Source organism: Falco peregrinus, chromosome 1 (assembly GCF_023634155.1).
Source record: "Falco peregrinus isolate bFalPer1 chromosome 1, bFalPer1.pri, whole genome shotgun sequence".
In the NCBI taxonomy this organism is placed as follows: domain Eukaryota; kingdom Metazoa; phylum Chordata; class Aves; order Falconiformes; family Falconidae; genus Falco; species Falco peregrinus.
Window position 1 is genome coordinate 16,103,672 of NC_073721.1, and position 16,666 is coordinate 16,120,337.

The window sequence follows — 16,666 nt, forward strand, 5'->3', positions numbered from 1 at the left end:
AACGACTGAAATATGTTTGAACATAAAGCAGTAGGATTTGTACTCACTCCGAACTATCAGATGACTGGCTCTTAGTAGCCAGTCGAAGCATATAAAAAATGTTGCCTTTGCAATACAGGTCTAAATATACCTACAAGAACTGAATTGAAAGGAACCCAAGAATCGGTCACCATTACAAAGCTGAACAGCTTCATTACATTGCATTTCATGTTACTGAAGCATGGCCATGAAAACTCCACAATCAAGAAAAACTAAAATATATATTTGAAAGGCAACTCCTCCGAGATTAAATAGACGCTTCACCTTTGAACTAACAGAAACAAACCTGCTTTAAAATAGAAGATAAAACCAGGTTTTCTTGTCAGTCACTCTCAGAACTGCAGACTTTGAGCCACTTAGAAGCAATGCTCAGAACCACTAAGGTGCTGAAAGCGAGTCCTGTAGCTGACCAGAATATCTTTAAAAACCAGTGCACACTGACCTGTGCCAATTCTAGATAGGATAGTACTTCTCCATCTATTGCAACACCGCTCATGGAGGCTTTTGTCAGCTCTTGTACTGCATGCTGTTCTGTTAGAGGAGAAAACTTATGACTCACGCAGGAAATGGTCACATTTCAAGGTCAGATCATACACAGGTAACAAAGAATGAAGGTGGCATGTTCTCCCTCCTCCTAATGTTAACTCTAGTATTGTGCAAGTGTCACATTCACCCAGGTATCTTGAGAAACTTCATATTTGGGAAAGTCGAATTCTGGCCTTTAGAGTTGTGGCTGGAGATTCTGCATTACAGATATATACTGTCTTGCTCCAGTGGAGCACAGTCCATATGAGGATTTGCCCCTTTGCCTCAAGCCAAACTACTTATTTCTGGTTTCACACACAATTCTTATCTCTTTCTTACAGAAAGTAACCCTGCAGTTAATAATCACATATAGAAGGACACATTTCAGCAGCCACTAGTCCCTTTCTGGCAGAATGTATGAGTGTAATATTCAATATAAATTAGAAATATGGATCAGCTGTCTCTCTTGGGTAATGCAAAAGCAGTAGCCAAGGTTTTAGGCACTACTGCATTTGCCATTGCATTGTGGATTTATTAATAAGTATACCCACAGCACTGATACAAAAAACCTCACTTCAGGTCCCCTTCAGATTCTTAGATTAGTAATTTCTAGGGATCCAGATGAATGCTGACCATCTCCCCCAAAGTCATTTCAGTTTAAGAATCTTTAACCCTTTCCTATAACCATTTCCTAGAAACGTAAGAGGTTTGAGTGTTTTTTGGGGAAATGCTGTCAGCTGATTTAATTCTACTGGGTTTGGTTGTTGGTAGTAACCTTTGGACCCGAAATTATTTCAGCACGAATTAAGTAGAATGAAATATTCTTAATACTGTATGTACGTTTATGTTGCAATATTTAAAAAAATACCCAAGACTTTAGTTAAAATGTGTGTATAAAATCAGGCAATAAAGATTTGGTCTGTCAGAACCAGTGAAGACAAGGTACACAGGCCAGATGCACAGGAGAAGGAGAGCTAGGATATGGTCTGTGATCAAATTTTGCCGAAGTGTTGTAATATAAATACATGTAGCTTTGCTTCATCTGTCTCTTGAGTTTTGGCCTTGGCCATGTCTTCAAAACAATGCCAAGTTGCATACACAGAAAGAAACACACAAATAAACAAAAAAAATGAAACCCAGAGGTCTGGGGTATGTATGGATTTCATTTTACAACTAAGTAGCACCTTATCCTGTAATTTTTCTCTAAATATGTAACTTATGTCTTCCTGAAATGAGGGTTGAATCTCCTGTTTATAAACCAAAATATCCAATTCCCTTCTAGGCAGTGAAAAGGGATCCAGACAGCATTTCTAAAAGACATGACGGTCTAGATCAGTTTTGAATTAGCTTAGTTACTCTCTTTGAATAGAAATGTATAATGGAGCACTTCATTCATTATGAAATGGAAATCTGGGGTCCATCCTGTTTTCATGTAAATTAAAAACAACAGAATGGCTATTACAAGACACAGACATTATTGTCAATGCTAAAGAGCAGGTTTACTCTGTTTTTAAAGCAGAGCTTCCTTCAATGTTCTGAGCTGGTTCAGCACAAAACTGAAAAAGGCAAGAAAAAGGCAAACACATTTTTCTAAGTAAAAATATCAATTTCTATTACAATATCCCTTTCAGAAAATAAATATATTTATTTTCCATGACACTTGAGAAAATCCCATGTGTTCCAAAACCACTAAAACATGTTTCAGCCATTGCAGAAGACACTGCATTGGACAATGCCGCAAATTCTTACCTGCTAGCGCAACCAGGTGAGGAAGGCAAAACCGATTTGCCAATGCAATTAACTCAAGTGTGTCCAGTTCCTGACTGGAGGTCAGTTGTTTGGTATACAAGTAATCTAAAACCGCTTGCATGGAAGTCTTGTTTATATTGGGAAGAACTACCTGGAAAAGATATGTAAGAAAAGTGTCTCTAATAATTAAGGATTTCTCATATAGAGGCCGTATTTCACTTCTGTCACTTTGCTGGGTTGTCCTTTTCTCTCTTTAAGTCATTTTAGAAATACAGGGAAAACTTTTTTCAAACAAGAAGTTTTTCATTAAAGTTCAAGAAACTGCCAACAGGTAAGCATACCTCCAGAGTCGGATCCTTTGCCAGTTTATATACAAGCAACTCGGTACAAAGTTGCTGGAATTGGATCCACGTCAAACAGTGAATCTGCTCAATGCTTTCTAGCCTGCAAATGGACGGTTATGTGGGATACATAAAAGCCACTGAGCATCTTCCATGCCAAACCTCTGCTGGCAGACTTCTTGTGGAATGTAATCTATCTGCTCCTGGCAAGGGATATTCTGGGGATTCTGAGAATAACCAAAGGATAACAAAAAACCCACCCTTCTCGGTCTGTTTATAAACAACCAAATTATCCAAGTAAATGATGGTTGAGAAGGGACTGAGAACTAAAGAAATGAGGCAAAGAAAACTTAAACCATTTGTGCCACACGTGTAATTACTGTAACCACCATGTAATGAAGCTACCAACACTAGGACCAAAGCTATCTAATTTTTCGTCAGCACAACCCTAGCTCCATTTCACTGCAGGGAAGCCTAAAAGAAGAGGAAGGAGAGTTAGAAAGCCTCACTGTAACCTATCACTGCAGCATCTCAACTACAGTTTGAACACAGCATCACACCTCCAAAGAACAGGGTAAAACCAATTCTTGCAGGGCTCAAGGTTGCGGCAGGTAAATCTGCTTCCAATATGCAAGCTAGTTGATCCCATTAATCAGTAGTTTGTAACGCACGTCTTCATAACTCAAAAAGAGATGCTGGCAATGAAGAATGCACTGTGGTACTCTGAAGAACTTACAGTAAAAAAATGGCAGAGCAGAAAAATAATAACAAAATTACGATAAGGAATTAAATGTACACGCAACTTAATCTGATTGCTTGGAAGCAGTCAGCATGTACTTCCTGCTAGAAGGGAATTAATCGTCACGCAGCTGGTGGTTAGCCGTCGGGGGCTTGGGAACTTTTCTTTCAGCTCTGCCTGGATGGGTGGAATTCAAACCCAGATCTGTTAGCGCTAAAGCATGAACCTCTTATGCATAGCACTTGGGAAACAGCTCAGCTCTCCAATTAAGAGGAACTAATCATGAAACTCATTCTTTATTAATATATTTTTGTTAGCACAGAGAACAGTAAATTCAGTGATTTTTCCCCAAATATAGAAAAAGTAACAAGTAAAAAGTAGATGTTTTTAATTTTTGTACACCAATCAAAGGAGACCATTCGATTCATATCTACGTATATTCTAAAACTTCCAAAAGCATTACTGAATGCTTTAAAATCTACAAAATGGAAGCTAAATATTTTAAATTGGAAAGATGAGCTAAGATTGTTAAGTCAATCATTAAAAATAGGCTGGTAGAAAAAAAATGTATGTTCTTCATTGCCAAATGTTGCTTACTAGAGTCAAACTATGTATTTTTAATGAACCACTTGTTAAGCACGCCTCTGGGAAAGGAATTATGTTTACAGCTGTATTAGAAGAAGCAAGAAAAATCTAAGTAGAACACAACCTTCAGAATATTAAACACAAAAAACTTGAAATCTTCATATGAGCAAGACCTGTAAGTATGGAAAGGAACAAGAAAATCAAAACAAAAATCAAACCCTGGGTACAGGTAAAACACAAGAAAAAAATAATAGCAGAGTGTTTAGAATTTGAAAAACAGACCACCTGGAAATACAAGGCTTCTGCTGCAAAATCTTAATTCAAAGCAGAGATCTTTTACACTGTACTTCATACCTGCTTTACTTAAGAGGACAAGATGATGCACTAGAGAACCTATGAATATGTATTCACACAACTTTAAAACTTATTTTAAAGTAATTCACAGGTTCGTAATTTTTCCCCTTCATATTTAATGTTTTAAAGGATTTCAGGTTTAAACACACGTTCCTGCATTGGAGGAAGTCTCATGCCTTGCAGAAGATATGTTATCCTCCTAGACATCCTAATGTAATGCCTTAAGAAGAAAAGCATCCCAGGTCTGCACAGGAAGAATAAAGAATCGTTCCAGGGATTATTGCAACCTTTCAAGTAGATATAGAATGATGCTTCCATCACCCTAAATCCATCAGAAATTATAACCCAAATGGACAAAACTGGGCAAATACCTCACTGTTCAAGCTTTCAATAAACGATCCTCCAAACATAGCAGACATCCATTCACAGCTACAGATCAGCAGTGGCTTGTGGGCATTTATGGTTCCGTCATCCAATTTAAATGTCACATCTGCCATGGTAACAAAGAAACAGGCATGCTGCAAGTCTGCACTGAATTGAAACTGTCTCAGGAATGTATATTCACTATTAACCAACTATTCTTTCACTTCCCATGACCCACCCCCTGGAAGATAAGGCTAGCATTTTATATAGTTAAATAGAAAGCCTCACTTAAAAGAGGGAGATTGGACATTCAACACTTTGGAAAATGGGGTCACTTATTCAAAAGCTTGTGTGTACATTTTGAGAAATTAAACTGCAGAGTCCCAGGTTGGAACAGTCTGCCTGAGGAACACTATAATTCTGGCCTCACCCCTCCTTTAAGAACAATGTAAGATGTCAGTTTTTGAAGTCTGTGAAGCAACAGTAACATGAATGAGAAAAGAATTAGTGCTTTTCCCATTACAGCATGTATTTACTTACCAGAAAATGTCCCTTTGCAAAGGCACTCTTTTATCCGATTAGCTTTTCTGACATGAAATGCTTTAGTAATCTCTTGATTCATGAAGGCTTCTTTATTCATAATATTCTCCACCATCATTCGCAAATCAAATACTTCCAAGATTTCAGCAATCTGAGCCAGTCTTGTGAGATCTTTTTCATTTTCATCCAGTTGCCCTGTGTATAAAAACTGCAAAACAGTTTTAAAAGGTCCGGCCTGCACAGATGAATCCATTTTTACCACAGTTACAGGACACATCCTATTTGAGACAGGATTCACTTGCATTTCCTTATGCACACTAACAAACCCCTTACCCCAGGATGACAGAGTTCTTGCTGCAGAATTTGTTTCACCAGATTCAGGTTCTAGCGTGTTTAAAGAGTCCGTACTTTCTGGTGGGGGGATTTTAACATCAGCAGAGTTCAAGGATGTCTCATCACTGTCACCATTTGTCTCAAGGTGACTTGTCAGAACATCCTTATTTGTATTTTCTTTATTACACTGTGTTTCATCCAAGTCTGGACTTTCCTCACATTCCATTAAGAAAAGGTCATAAAACTTTGAAGAGGAGGTAGCTAGGTAAATCTTGTGAGCAAAAATGTAGTCCTGCTCCTGCAGAACAAACATAACATCTGCACACAGTGGGCTGTCCAATAAATATCCAGCTTCATTCATGCTCGGTACAGGACACTCAGGAATTTTGATAACCGGAGGAGGGGCTTTTGGAGGTAGGAATGGAGCCTGAAGCAATGGTTTTTGGACCTTCTTCAAATGAGATTTCCAGAACTGCAGGTGTCTTCTTGAGATCAGGGCAGCTCTAATTGCATTGTCAAACACATCTTTAATCCCAAACTGGTCAAATACACTAGTTTCATAGTATGGTATCCCAAGTTCCTTGGCAACCTCTCTGCCTCTTTCTGGTGGCAAAATGTCTCCTCTCTTTATAGGCCTAGAGTTAAACAAAAAATAAACCTTCTCACACAGAGCAATCATCACAAAGTTACTCCAGAAAGCATGGAATTTTACAAAACGTCTCGGCACCAATTCTGAGTAATTATCATTCAAATGAAACAAAATATAAAATTAAGCCCACAAAGCCCTTTGGAAATCTACAACCATGACTCCAGAGAGTTTTAGAATAGCAAACACTTGTAATTTTGTTTAAGTTTGGTGGCGTCTTTGCAATGTTACTAAAAATACGTAGAAATCATTTGCACAAAATGGAGCAAGCCTTCTCTCTCTTAATGGGAATTTTACAGTAAAAAAAGATGACAGGATGTTCAAGAACTTTCATTATTTAAAAAACCTCCTAACATCCCTTTCTACACAGATATTCTGTCAATGTCTCTCTTTGTCTCCATCACTTAAACTCAAATGGGAATCCTCATGACATGGAAACCCCACAAATACAGCTAAATATGAAATGAGAAATATTTATTAAGCTTATTATGCTTTTAAAGGAAAATCCCAGTAGCCTACGACAATAGTGTAACTGCACACACACTTTAAGAGATAGGCCTGTTTTGGCTGTAGAAGCATTATGTGGGAACTCACGAATTTTCAGAGCAGCTCTAGCACATGATGTAGGGTAAACAAAACAGCAAAAAGCCTGGGCTTGGATCCATCTTCCCAACAAAAAATCATCCCACCAGAAGACATGACCCAACACTGTGTTCTCTGAGCATGCCATACTGGGCAGACACAAGCTGGCACAGACGTAACACACTCCAGACAACAGCTTGCTTTAGTCACCAGTTAATAATCAGTTCAGGTCTCTGTGCTAGACACGCAGAGTACTGATTCAAACTTCATTAATGGTGAAATCAGAAAGGAGGATTAGGGAAGAAGAAGAATCTTGAGTTTTGAAAAAATATTTCCTCCTAAAGAGTCAACCAAAAAGCTCACCCCACCCTCACAATGAACAAATGTTTAATAAACAAACAAACCTACAGAAATTATACTGCCGAGTCAAGAATCTAAATGCAATGCAATGCAAAGTTTTCTAAGAGCCCATGAAATATTAATTCAATCCCTTTATGGAAATTTGTTACAATACAGTCTTTAATTACACGATCATGGATATTATTTCTGTGAATCTGGTCTCATTGTAACTCACATAAAAGGAAGAAATTAGCAGGTAATTGTGGGACTGCTTTGCCCACAAACATGTGAATACTTGCCTTTTGAATCTGGGAAAAACAAAGCTTCTCCAGAATGATCCCAAACTCTCTTTTAATCTCAGAACCTTAAATACTTTAACTTGAAACCACTTTATTTTCTGCCATAATTTAGGATTACATTTACAAAAAAACCCCAAACCCCCGAAATCTTGAAAGCAGAAAACTGGAGTAGAATCTCTCCATTTAAAACAGTACCTGACAGTAGGTGACAGGGTAGGACATGATCCACATGTTCAGATGGAGAGAGACATACAAAAACCTCCAGTAATCCTTATTATCTCTATATTATCACAGTGCTCAGGCACTCAAACAAGTTTAGGTGATTTTGTTTTGTTTAAACTTTACCTTGCCAAAGGCCGTCTGGCTCTGTTAACAGCCTCAAGATCTGCATAGCGGAGATCTAGTTGGCAGCCCACCAGGATGACAGGTGTGCGAGGACAGAAGTGCTTGATTTCTTGGTACCACATCGTTTTCACATGATTCAGGGAATTAGGATTAGCAATTGAAAAGCACAGAACAACTACATCAGACCTAGAAAGGCAACAGGAAAACATGCAATTAAAACCCAACAAACATGCTGCAGCTTCACCTATATTCATCACTCCAGCTTAAAGCTACTTCACTCTACGCTTCAAAAAATGTGCTGACACCTAGATGTCAGAATACATACTATTTGTGCAGAGGTTTGATAGAAGCTACATATCTCACCACAAAAGCATGGGAGCACAAAGCCACATACCTAGGAAGCACTGCCCGTCTATGCTGAGGATCCCTGCACGTATGAACAGAGCACTAAGAGAGGTACGGATTGCCATTCTCTACTTTTGCAGTAGTTATTCACAGGCTGTCATTGCTCAAGAAATAATTCTGCTGACTGGATACCTAAATTGCAACTCAAAGATCATTTGATGCTTAGGAATTATGAAGGAATTATGCAAAACTTAAGAACAGCCATGCAGGCAGACACAGATCACTTCTGAACATGTCATGGAAAAATACCTTTGCTGCACCATTTTAGATACTGAAGTGGTCTCCTTTGCAATGCACTTTGCACAGCAATTCTCTAACATCTTTAATAAATAACCCGTCAGAAGGGCAAATTACTGCAGAATGACCACTTTACAATATAAGCAAAAATAAACATTACAATGAAAAGAAGGTCAGCAAAGTGTAGAATAGGACAGTGGCTTAAATCAGAGTAAGCATGACAGTATTTGCAGGCTTTTAAAGGTTTTAAGAAAACAAAAAGTACTTCACTAAATAAACTTGCTTTATAAATGGTAAGTACGAGGATTAAGGTTGACAGTTCATCCACTAAACCACTGCCTAACTCTTGTCAGAGCTAGTAGCCTAAGGCAGATAAATGCTTGAATACTTGTTTCAGGGCATTTCTAACTTGGGGCAACTTAATTATTTATAAAATGGGATGGGATGTTACAAAGCAGTTTTCAAGCTTTTGGGTCTCTCATGGGAAAAAAAAAGAAAAGAAGAAAAAAAAGTTGAATTGAAACTCTTAAGAAAAATTGAGGAAAAGGGATATTTTGAGGAAGCATCTTATTGCTACAGATTTGTCAGCAGCATAAGCTCAGCAATACCATGTCTATCTCACTTCTATTATTCTTTAATTTAGCACAAATGTGTTGTGTCTGCAGTTTGTGTAATGTATAGAGCAGCAGCAGCAGTGAACCTTAACATTCACCTTTTAAATAATGAAATACCTCCTCAGTACTGCTGCTTCCTACATTTCACGGAGGGTACAGATATATCCAGCAAGACTGTTTCTAAAGATAGCTGCATACAATATGGGTACTGCTGTGAGCATAAATTTAATGCAAGATAAATGCTCCTGCTCCAAGTTTGTATCTTATATAAACCGCAACACATCTGTCATCTCTAGAAACAAGGCCTCCTCAAACTGAAAAGTTATCTAGTAAATAGCAAAGTGGCAAGCCACTAATACACTGGTCTTCCTCATAACTGAGGCAAACAGCCTTTAATCTCAAACTTGCTCTATTCAAGGTCATGTAAGAGTAAAACTGAGGCCCCAGCAGACATTTGCTAAGATCCCAGAAAGGAGAGATCAATGCACCACCAAGATAAAATAATTAATTAAAATTAATTAAGTAATTAAAAAATTTAAAATAATTAATTAAAATTAAACACATTCTAATCTGGTCAATTGTTGTTTAATTCAAGATCATCCAGACTGCCAGAGTGGCAAGCGTCGGCTGACTGGTCCTAACTGTAACTAAGCGTCTTAGAGAGACAGACTGCCTTGTGTCCTTCAGAAAGTAATGCCTAAGCCAAGTCATCGCAGTCACGAGTATCCAACCCTCCTGACTACTAACCACAAGACACACATCACATCTTTCAGAAAACCAGAAGGCAACAGAGCTCCGGCAGGAGCTCACAGGCAGGAGATGACAACAGCTCCCCCGCAGCACCGCTGCTGACCGCTGCTGGGCTGGCCACAGGTCTGGGCTCCCGAGAAAGGCCCGTGATGCTCCGTTCCCTTGGTCAGGACAGGCCCAGGCTATCCAGCAGACTGGCCGCAGCACAGCCCTGCATGTGTTACAGCCTTTGCCAAGGGTGTCTCACGTTTTTGCCACAAAGCTGCACGGGGTTCTTGAGCAGCTCTCCACCTCTGACCTTCCCTGGGCTACCACAAAACCGAGCTGGAGAAAGCTGGTTTCTTTACAGCACACACACCATTGTGCTAACAGGATATTTCCAGCTTACCGCCTTCTGAATGAAGTGAAAAACAGAATAAAAAGGTAAAAAAATTGTGATTTGCATATTATTAATTCTGTGGTAAACCCTGGACTTCCCCATAAAATGAGTATCTTGAGAGTTCTGTACTGAACAGGGAGAAATAAATGACCCTGTGCCATAAACAGGATGGATGGGAAATCACTGGATAGTGACAGAGTTCACATGCTGAACCAGCACCACAGCTGGGAGCTGGGTCTGCTAGCTCACAAAATACATCCACCTTACGACAATAAATTAAGTTTTCATTCAATTCATAAGCGTGATTTGCACTATTAGTACAAACTGGAGACAGTAATATATAAGGAAGATTAACTGTCTACATAGGACTGTGAACATTTAGGGAAAACTGTTCTTTGGAAACTTTTAATTAAAATACCTACAATCCCTTTTAATGTCAAAGGCACATTTACAACTTGCTAACACCTCAGTATAAAGTTTGGTTTGACATTTGTTCATAAAAGCCAGAACCTGTAAGGTTAAAATAATGCATTAATGTTTTTCAAACATTAAAAATTTACCAATGCTATTTTAATATTCTCAGGGAACATAAAAGGATAGGATTAAAAAAAGTAATTTATTGCCATTTTTGTGTGGTTTGGTTACTTGGAGAACAAGAAAGAATGAATCAGGTTTACTTCTGCTTTCTTCTTTCTCTCTGCAGCAATATATTCACAAATACAAACTGCTTTTTCCAAAGAGAAATTTAATAACCATTTCCCAGTAAAATTCAGGAATGATCCAGGAAACATTTCCACAGACTTGAATGCCAAAAAGTACTTTAGAACTTCTCCAGCATATTCTTCCTAGAGCACCATCCAACTGAGACGGGCAATAGATAAGGCACTGTATGCATCCACCTTTCTTAAATACAGCAAAAGCACGTACCTGCACTTACTGCATGTGCTGATGTTTGATACTGAAGTATCACCAGAAACAAAGGTAAGTATCACAAAGAGAAACGGTTGCTTTGATATCCAACACATTGTCTTGTAGAATCAGTGGTACGTGCTGGAAATGCATAGCTGATTCTTACATTCTGCTTTTCATAGGTTTATCAGAAGACATTGTGAATCATCTGCTCTTATTATATGAAACATACAAACATACTGAAGTATCACCAAAACTCATAACTTCTGTGTGAATTGCTCTAGAGTGCGATTGACCACCAGTGAAACATTCTGCATCATCACAGGTTTCTTTCTACTCGCTGGGGCTCCAAACGGGGCAGACGCAATGTAGATGTGTGGGATTTGGCAGGTGGAAAAGGGGAACAGGTTCTCTCAGCTGTAGGCAAATCAGCCACCACTCACTCGTGTCTGTTGCTTCCTGGCTGACCAGACTCCGGCACTGGACTCTCACATTAAAGCATAACAGCAGCATAAAAGTACTTCAGATGCTCCCCTTGGAGTCACAGAAGTAATTCTTAATGTAAAACATACACACCTGAAGACAACCCAGCTTGGTCTAAGCATAACCTTGGGCTTCCTATAAGAGGCTCCTGTGGGCAAAGAAAGAACCTTACCACCGTTTCAAAAAGCAACCCATCTACCTAACGTAGGTATTACTTCAACACACTCAGCCATATTTTCCCAAACCTGGATAAGAACTTCTGATGGAAGCAACTGCCCCTTTATAGACTTCAGAAAATTAAAAGAAACCCTCCAGACAACCAGATCCCCGACGGCAATCAGCACATGGTGTGCTGCCACCCTGGGAGCTCCTAGTGTGCGAGTTTTGAATTATATCAGATGTACAGAGAGCAGTCCAAGTCACTGCCAAAAAGCAAGCAGTATAGCACTGACAAAGACAAGACAACTTTGAATTATCAACCTCAGGCTTCAGCAGTAGTCAAGCTACTGGTAACCACTGTTAACCATCTGGAAGTTACTCTACAAACACTACAATAAGAAACTCGTGAGGCAGGGGAGAAAAAGCAGCATATTAGTTACCTAACAAGCTTTTCTGATGGAGCTGTTAGAAGCAGCAGAGAAGTTCTTGTTTTCTCACTAGAGCTGTTTTGTGTAACAGAACACTCCAATGGGCTGGGGCTGAGATTCTGCAGGCTCAGGTGCTTACATGCTGTGTGTGTTCCGGAGCAGGTGTAACAAGCTGCACGGCAGGTGTACCTACACACCACATTGCCAATCCATCTCCCAATGAGAAACCACTACCTAATTTCCATCGTCACTAATACTCTTGTTTTAGAAAGAACTTCAAGGAAACAGCAATATTAAATGATATCTCATATAATCCATGGCAGGTGTGTTTAAAAGTGTAAAGTTTCATAGCCTGAATCTAGAGTTATAAACTGTAGTGCTGGCCACAGATATGCTAACATGGGTTTATGTCCCATTAAATAAACAACTGCCTTCTGCAACGTACACACCGTTACCTAGTTTACAATTTACAAGTTACTGGGAAAAACTGCTGCATGCAAGAATTGCTGGTCATGTCATTTGCCGTACAATCATAGAATAATATGTGTGGCTTTGGAAAGGGGAAGAAATAAAGCTGGGAGAAGTACAGAATGTGAAGAGGAGATGTCTCTGATCTGAAAATCAATGCAGGGAGTGTGAAAGAGGAAAAGAAGGAAGACTGAACAGTATTGCCATGCTATCTTCTCATCTTTCTAGAGGACAAGTGAAAAGTACACATTTTGTTTTAGAGAGCTTAAACAAGACTCAAGAGTTAAATCTGACAGAATCAGTTTAAGGACAGACAAATTATATCTTGGTTGACAAGAAGTCTGCTGCACGTATTTACTGAAATCAAACTTTAAAAACAGACTTGGGCAGAAGGGAAAGAAAACATTCAGTGGATTTCTCGTATTGTAGTCTTTATTTTCCCCTATTTTTAGATATCAGCCTTGTCTGAGACGCAAGGTTGAAGCAAGTGAGTCTATTAGAATTTTACAAAGCAAAAAATTTGGTAGAGGTTCATCCAAATTGTTAGACACTCTTGACTTTACCAGGACACTTTATCCTTAGACATTTATTTATCAATAAAAGGTTGGTTTGCTTTTACTCATTCTGCCCTCTTTTTTTTTCCCTATACACTTCCGATAATTTTCCCAAGATTTCTCAGAGACCTGCATCACAGCTGAACCTATCCCACTTGAGATCGGAATTTGACAAGAGCAATCTCTCGTAGTGTCCACCTGCATAGTCCTTCAGCCACCTGAAAGGAAAAACTGTGTTGGGCATCACCCTGAGTGCAAACACCAGCTCCCAAGTTTCCAAGCACAGTAGCTTCAGGCACTAGAAAGCCATCTAAGAATTAAATTAAGAATCTCGTTTATGGCTGAACAAAACCCTGCTACATCTCCATGTCAATCCAGATATATTTTGAAAAGAGAGATTCACTCAGTTATACAGAATTCTTCATGCATGCATCTCACTGAGCTGAAAAAAATAATTGTGCAGATAAGCAAGGCTGATAATGTTTTAAGTGCTCATTTTTTAGTAAATGCAGTTGCAGCCATCACATGAAATGAGAAGAAATCCATTAAGTGACTGGTGAGCATAACAAAATGACCTGAGGACACACAGGACTTACGTGCACACACTCAAAAAAGATGAGAGGCTAGGTAAACCAAAATGCTGGGGGTGCCTGGCATGTGAAGAACTGAAGATATCCACGTAATGCAGGGCAAGACCATGCAATGCCCTGGATGTGAGCAGGAGAATCAATTAGTTCTATACGTTACCGACAGCAGTGAAGCTTCTTAAGTACTGGTGTAATGTGCAAAACTGTCAAAATGTCCTGAAATACATTCAGATTTTGCGGTGAGTAACATGCAGATCTATTTCTACAATTTCTGTAACGTCATTTATAGTAGGAAACAGTAATAAAAAGAAGATGAAGCTACCTTCAAGAAAACTGCATATTTCAAGACTGTGCTTCAAAAGTGGAAAGTGTTTTCCCATACACCCCTTATGAAAAACACATCATTCTTAAATGTCAAGTATTTTTACATCTCTTCTATTTCCCTTAAGGTACTAATGGGAAAACAGGTGCATTAACTGAGAATGACAAAAAATGTTTTGATATCACAAAGAATAATTAAAATATCTAATTTTCCATTGTGTAATTGGAAACTGCAGGAATGTGTAAGAGCTACTCCTAATGTACAAACGCCTGACCAGCAATAACGGTAAAAAGAACGGCAAAGTCACAGGGAAGAATGTAACAAGAGGAAAACAATTTTATTTTTAAATTAAAGGACTGGTCATACTGTCTTGGAATTTGGATCATTTTATTGATGACTATAAGAAGTAAATTCACCTATAATTCTGGTTCAACATTTAAATATGAAAAATTTTCCCTGTAGACTCATTAAAACTCTCTTTGTAATCAGGTATGCTTGCAGTATGCACATCCACCAGAACATTCCAATACATGCCATTTTCCCTTCCCTGGAGCAGAGATTGCAATTACTGTATTTCTAATGCAGGAACAAAATTCTATGATAAATAGAATTCCAGAGATATTTAATTGAGGCTGAAATACTGAAATATTTTGTGTATCACATGCATAGTCAGGGTTTATAAAAGTAAGACATAAAGCCTGAACACCAAACCAACGGAGAAAGATGAAAGAAAATGATAGAGCAAGAAAAGGTACAGGGCTAGCTGGAACACATCAGATCAGCCTGGGGCAAACACCAAAACTCACAATATCAAACAAAGGGACTGATTACAATATAGCTAAAAATGCTTTTGTAAGACATATCAGCTGACTGCTGTCTCCAGACAGCAGTCAGAAACTAAAATAATGAGAAATAAATTCACAAAACAATGGAAGCACCAGAAACATAGGGAAAGGTTGGCTTTTTGAGCTTATTTTCTGTTACTGTAAGGAGGCAGCTTACAGATGAGAACTCCGTGCTATCTTTCTACAGAGAACTAACTTCCATCAAAGACACTGCAGAAGACTAAATGAAAGAAGAAATGAACTGTTTCTTTACTCTCGGTCCCATCCTCTGAAAAAAAACCAGGAATCAATGTTCAATCAGAAAAACATATTGAACTTAAAAGAAGTAAAAAGAAACTTAGTTAAAGCATCACTTGAAGCAACACTCAGAAGAAAAAAAATATTTCAAGGTAGAGGAGGGATGTAAGGTTGGAAAGGAAAAAATAAAAGAAAAAGGAAGATCCAAAGCTAGGTCCCAACATTCAGTAAAAGTGTGTTTCCTTATAGGTACTGATGAACACAGATAGGAAAGCAGGGGCAAGAAAAAGAGGGAGGTAAAAATCCAGAGAAGATGAAAGAATGATAGGGTTTGGCTTGCATCTAGTACAAGAGCAACTTCTGAAGTCACAGAAGACATGAAAACTGAACATTAACATATGATAGATGTATCTCTTTCTTTGGGGAGAAAATATGGACTTTGAATGTTTTTTACTTTCTTCGGCCTACCATCAAAACCAGACTCCTCCTCTTTTTTATTTAAAAAAACTGTCAAGAAATTTTAACTGGCAAGTTGAAGTCACAAAGATATCGATAAGAACTCAGTTTAAAACAGTTATATCTGGCTGTGCAGAGTGGTTTCTATATTCTGGCATATGTATAAGGAGATCCAGACTGAGATCCTGAGACCCCTGGAGTAGAAAACAGATCAAGAAATCCATTTAGCACCTCTTCACAAAGAAATAATTCACTAAGATTGAGGTTTTGATGGAAAGTCACTTCCCCGATTTAGCATTTCCAAAACCTTTTGATGCTGCCTTGCAAGCGTTTTAGGATAGAGCACAAATACCCTCCTTCAACTCAGCCGCTCAGCCACTGACTTAGAACAGAAAGGAAAAATGGAAAATCATGTAATACCACAAATAACGTTTGATACACACTTTTTCACTCCAGTCAAGGAAGGCTTAAAGCACTACAGGTGTCTATTATAGCTAGATTACATGTACGTCAAGTTGAGCCTCAGACGCCAACAGCAACCAGCTGGCACACACCTTTTTAAAGAAGGAAGGATTCCTAACAGCAATTCCAGAGCAACCTCTTTCTACTCAAAACACGTAACCATGGTGGATGCAGAGAAAAAAAGTAGCAGATCTGTAGATTAATTTCACTGGTTTAAGTATATGAAGCATACACCTTCCCACCCAGTGAGTGGAAAAAGCCTCAAATGTTAACGTAGATAACAAAAGAGGAAAAAAACTAGTGCATACACATCATATCAGAATAGAATTTCTCAAAGTTATCTCTCTGTGAACCTCTTTGCTTATTCTGATCTTTCTTGGGTCCAACCTGAATCAAACTCAAAAGAGAAAAAAATCAAACATAAAACCCCATGTTTTTCCAGGAGTTCTTCAGGTTTGCTTGATGAGGAACCTGAATAGCTTATAAACCACTGTAAAATAGATGAGGAGGCTTGCAAATTTTGGTATTTGAGGATGATTTGAAGATACTGCATATCACTTTTTGTGGCATCAAAACACAGCAAAAGGAAGAA

The 16,666-nt window shown here is 38.5% G+C and overlaps 1 protein-coding gene across 3 annotated transcripts in view; it reads right to left on the reverse strand.

Annotated features, from left to right (window-relative positions):
- RHOBTB1 (Rho related BTB domain containing 1) overlaps positions 1-16,666 on the reverse strand; it is a 54,688-nt gene that overhangs the window by 3,930 nt on the left and 34,092 nt on the right. For 2 of the 3 annotated variants that reach the window (XM_055811717.1, XM_055811709.1), the window contains 6 exons: positions 13,762-13,872; positions 7,780-7,965; positions 5,236-6,203; positions 4,704-4,822; positions 2,314-2,464; positions 482-570 (listed from right to left, as the gene is read on the reverse strand). In XM_055811717.1, coding sequence (XP_055667692.1) covers positions 482-570; positions 2,314-2,464; positions 4,704-4,822; positions 5,236-6,203; positions 7,780-7,965; positions 13,762-13,872 — 1,624 coding nt within the window. The remainder of the gene's footprint in view (positions 1-481; positions 571-2,313; positions 2,465-4,703; positions 4,823-5,235; positions 6,204-7,779; positions 7,966-13,761; positions 13,873-16,666) is intronic. The other variant, XM_055811721.1, reaches the window with a different exon arrangement.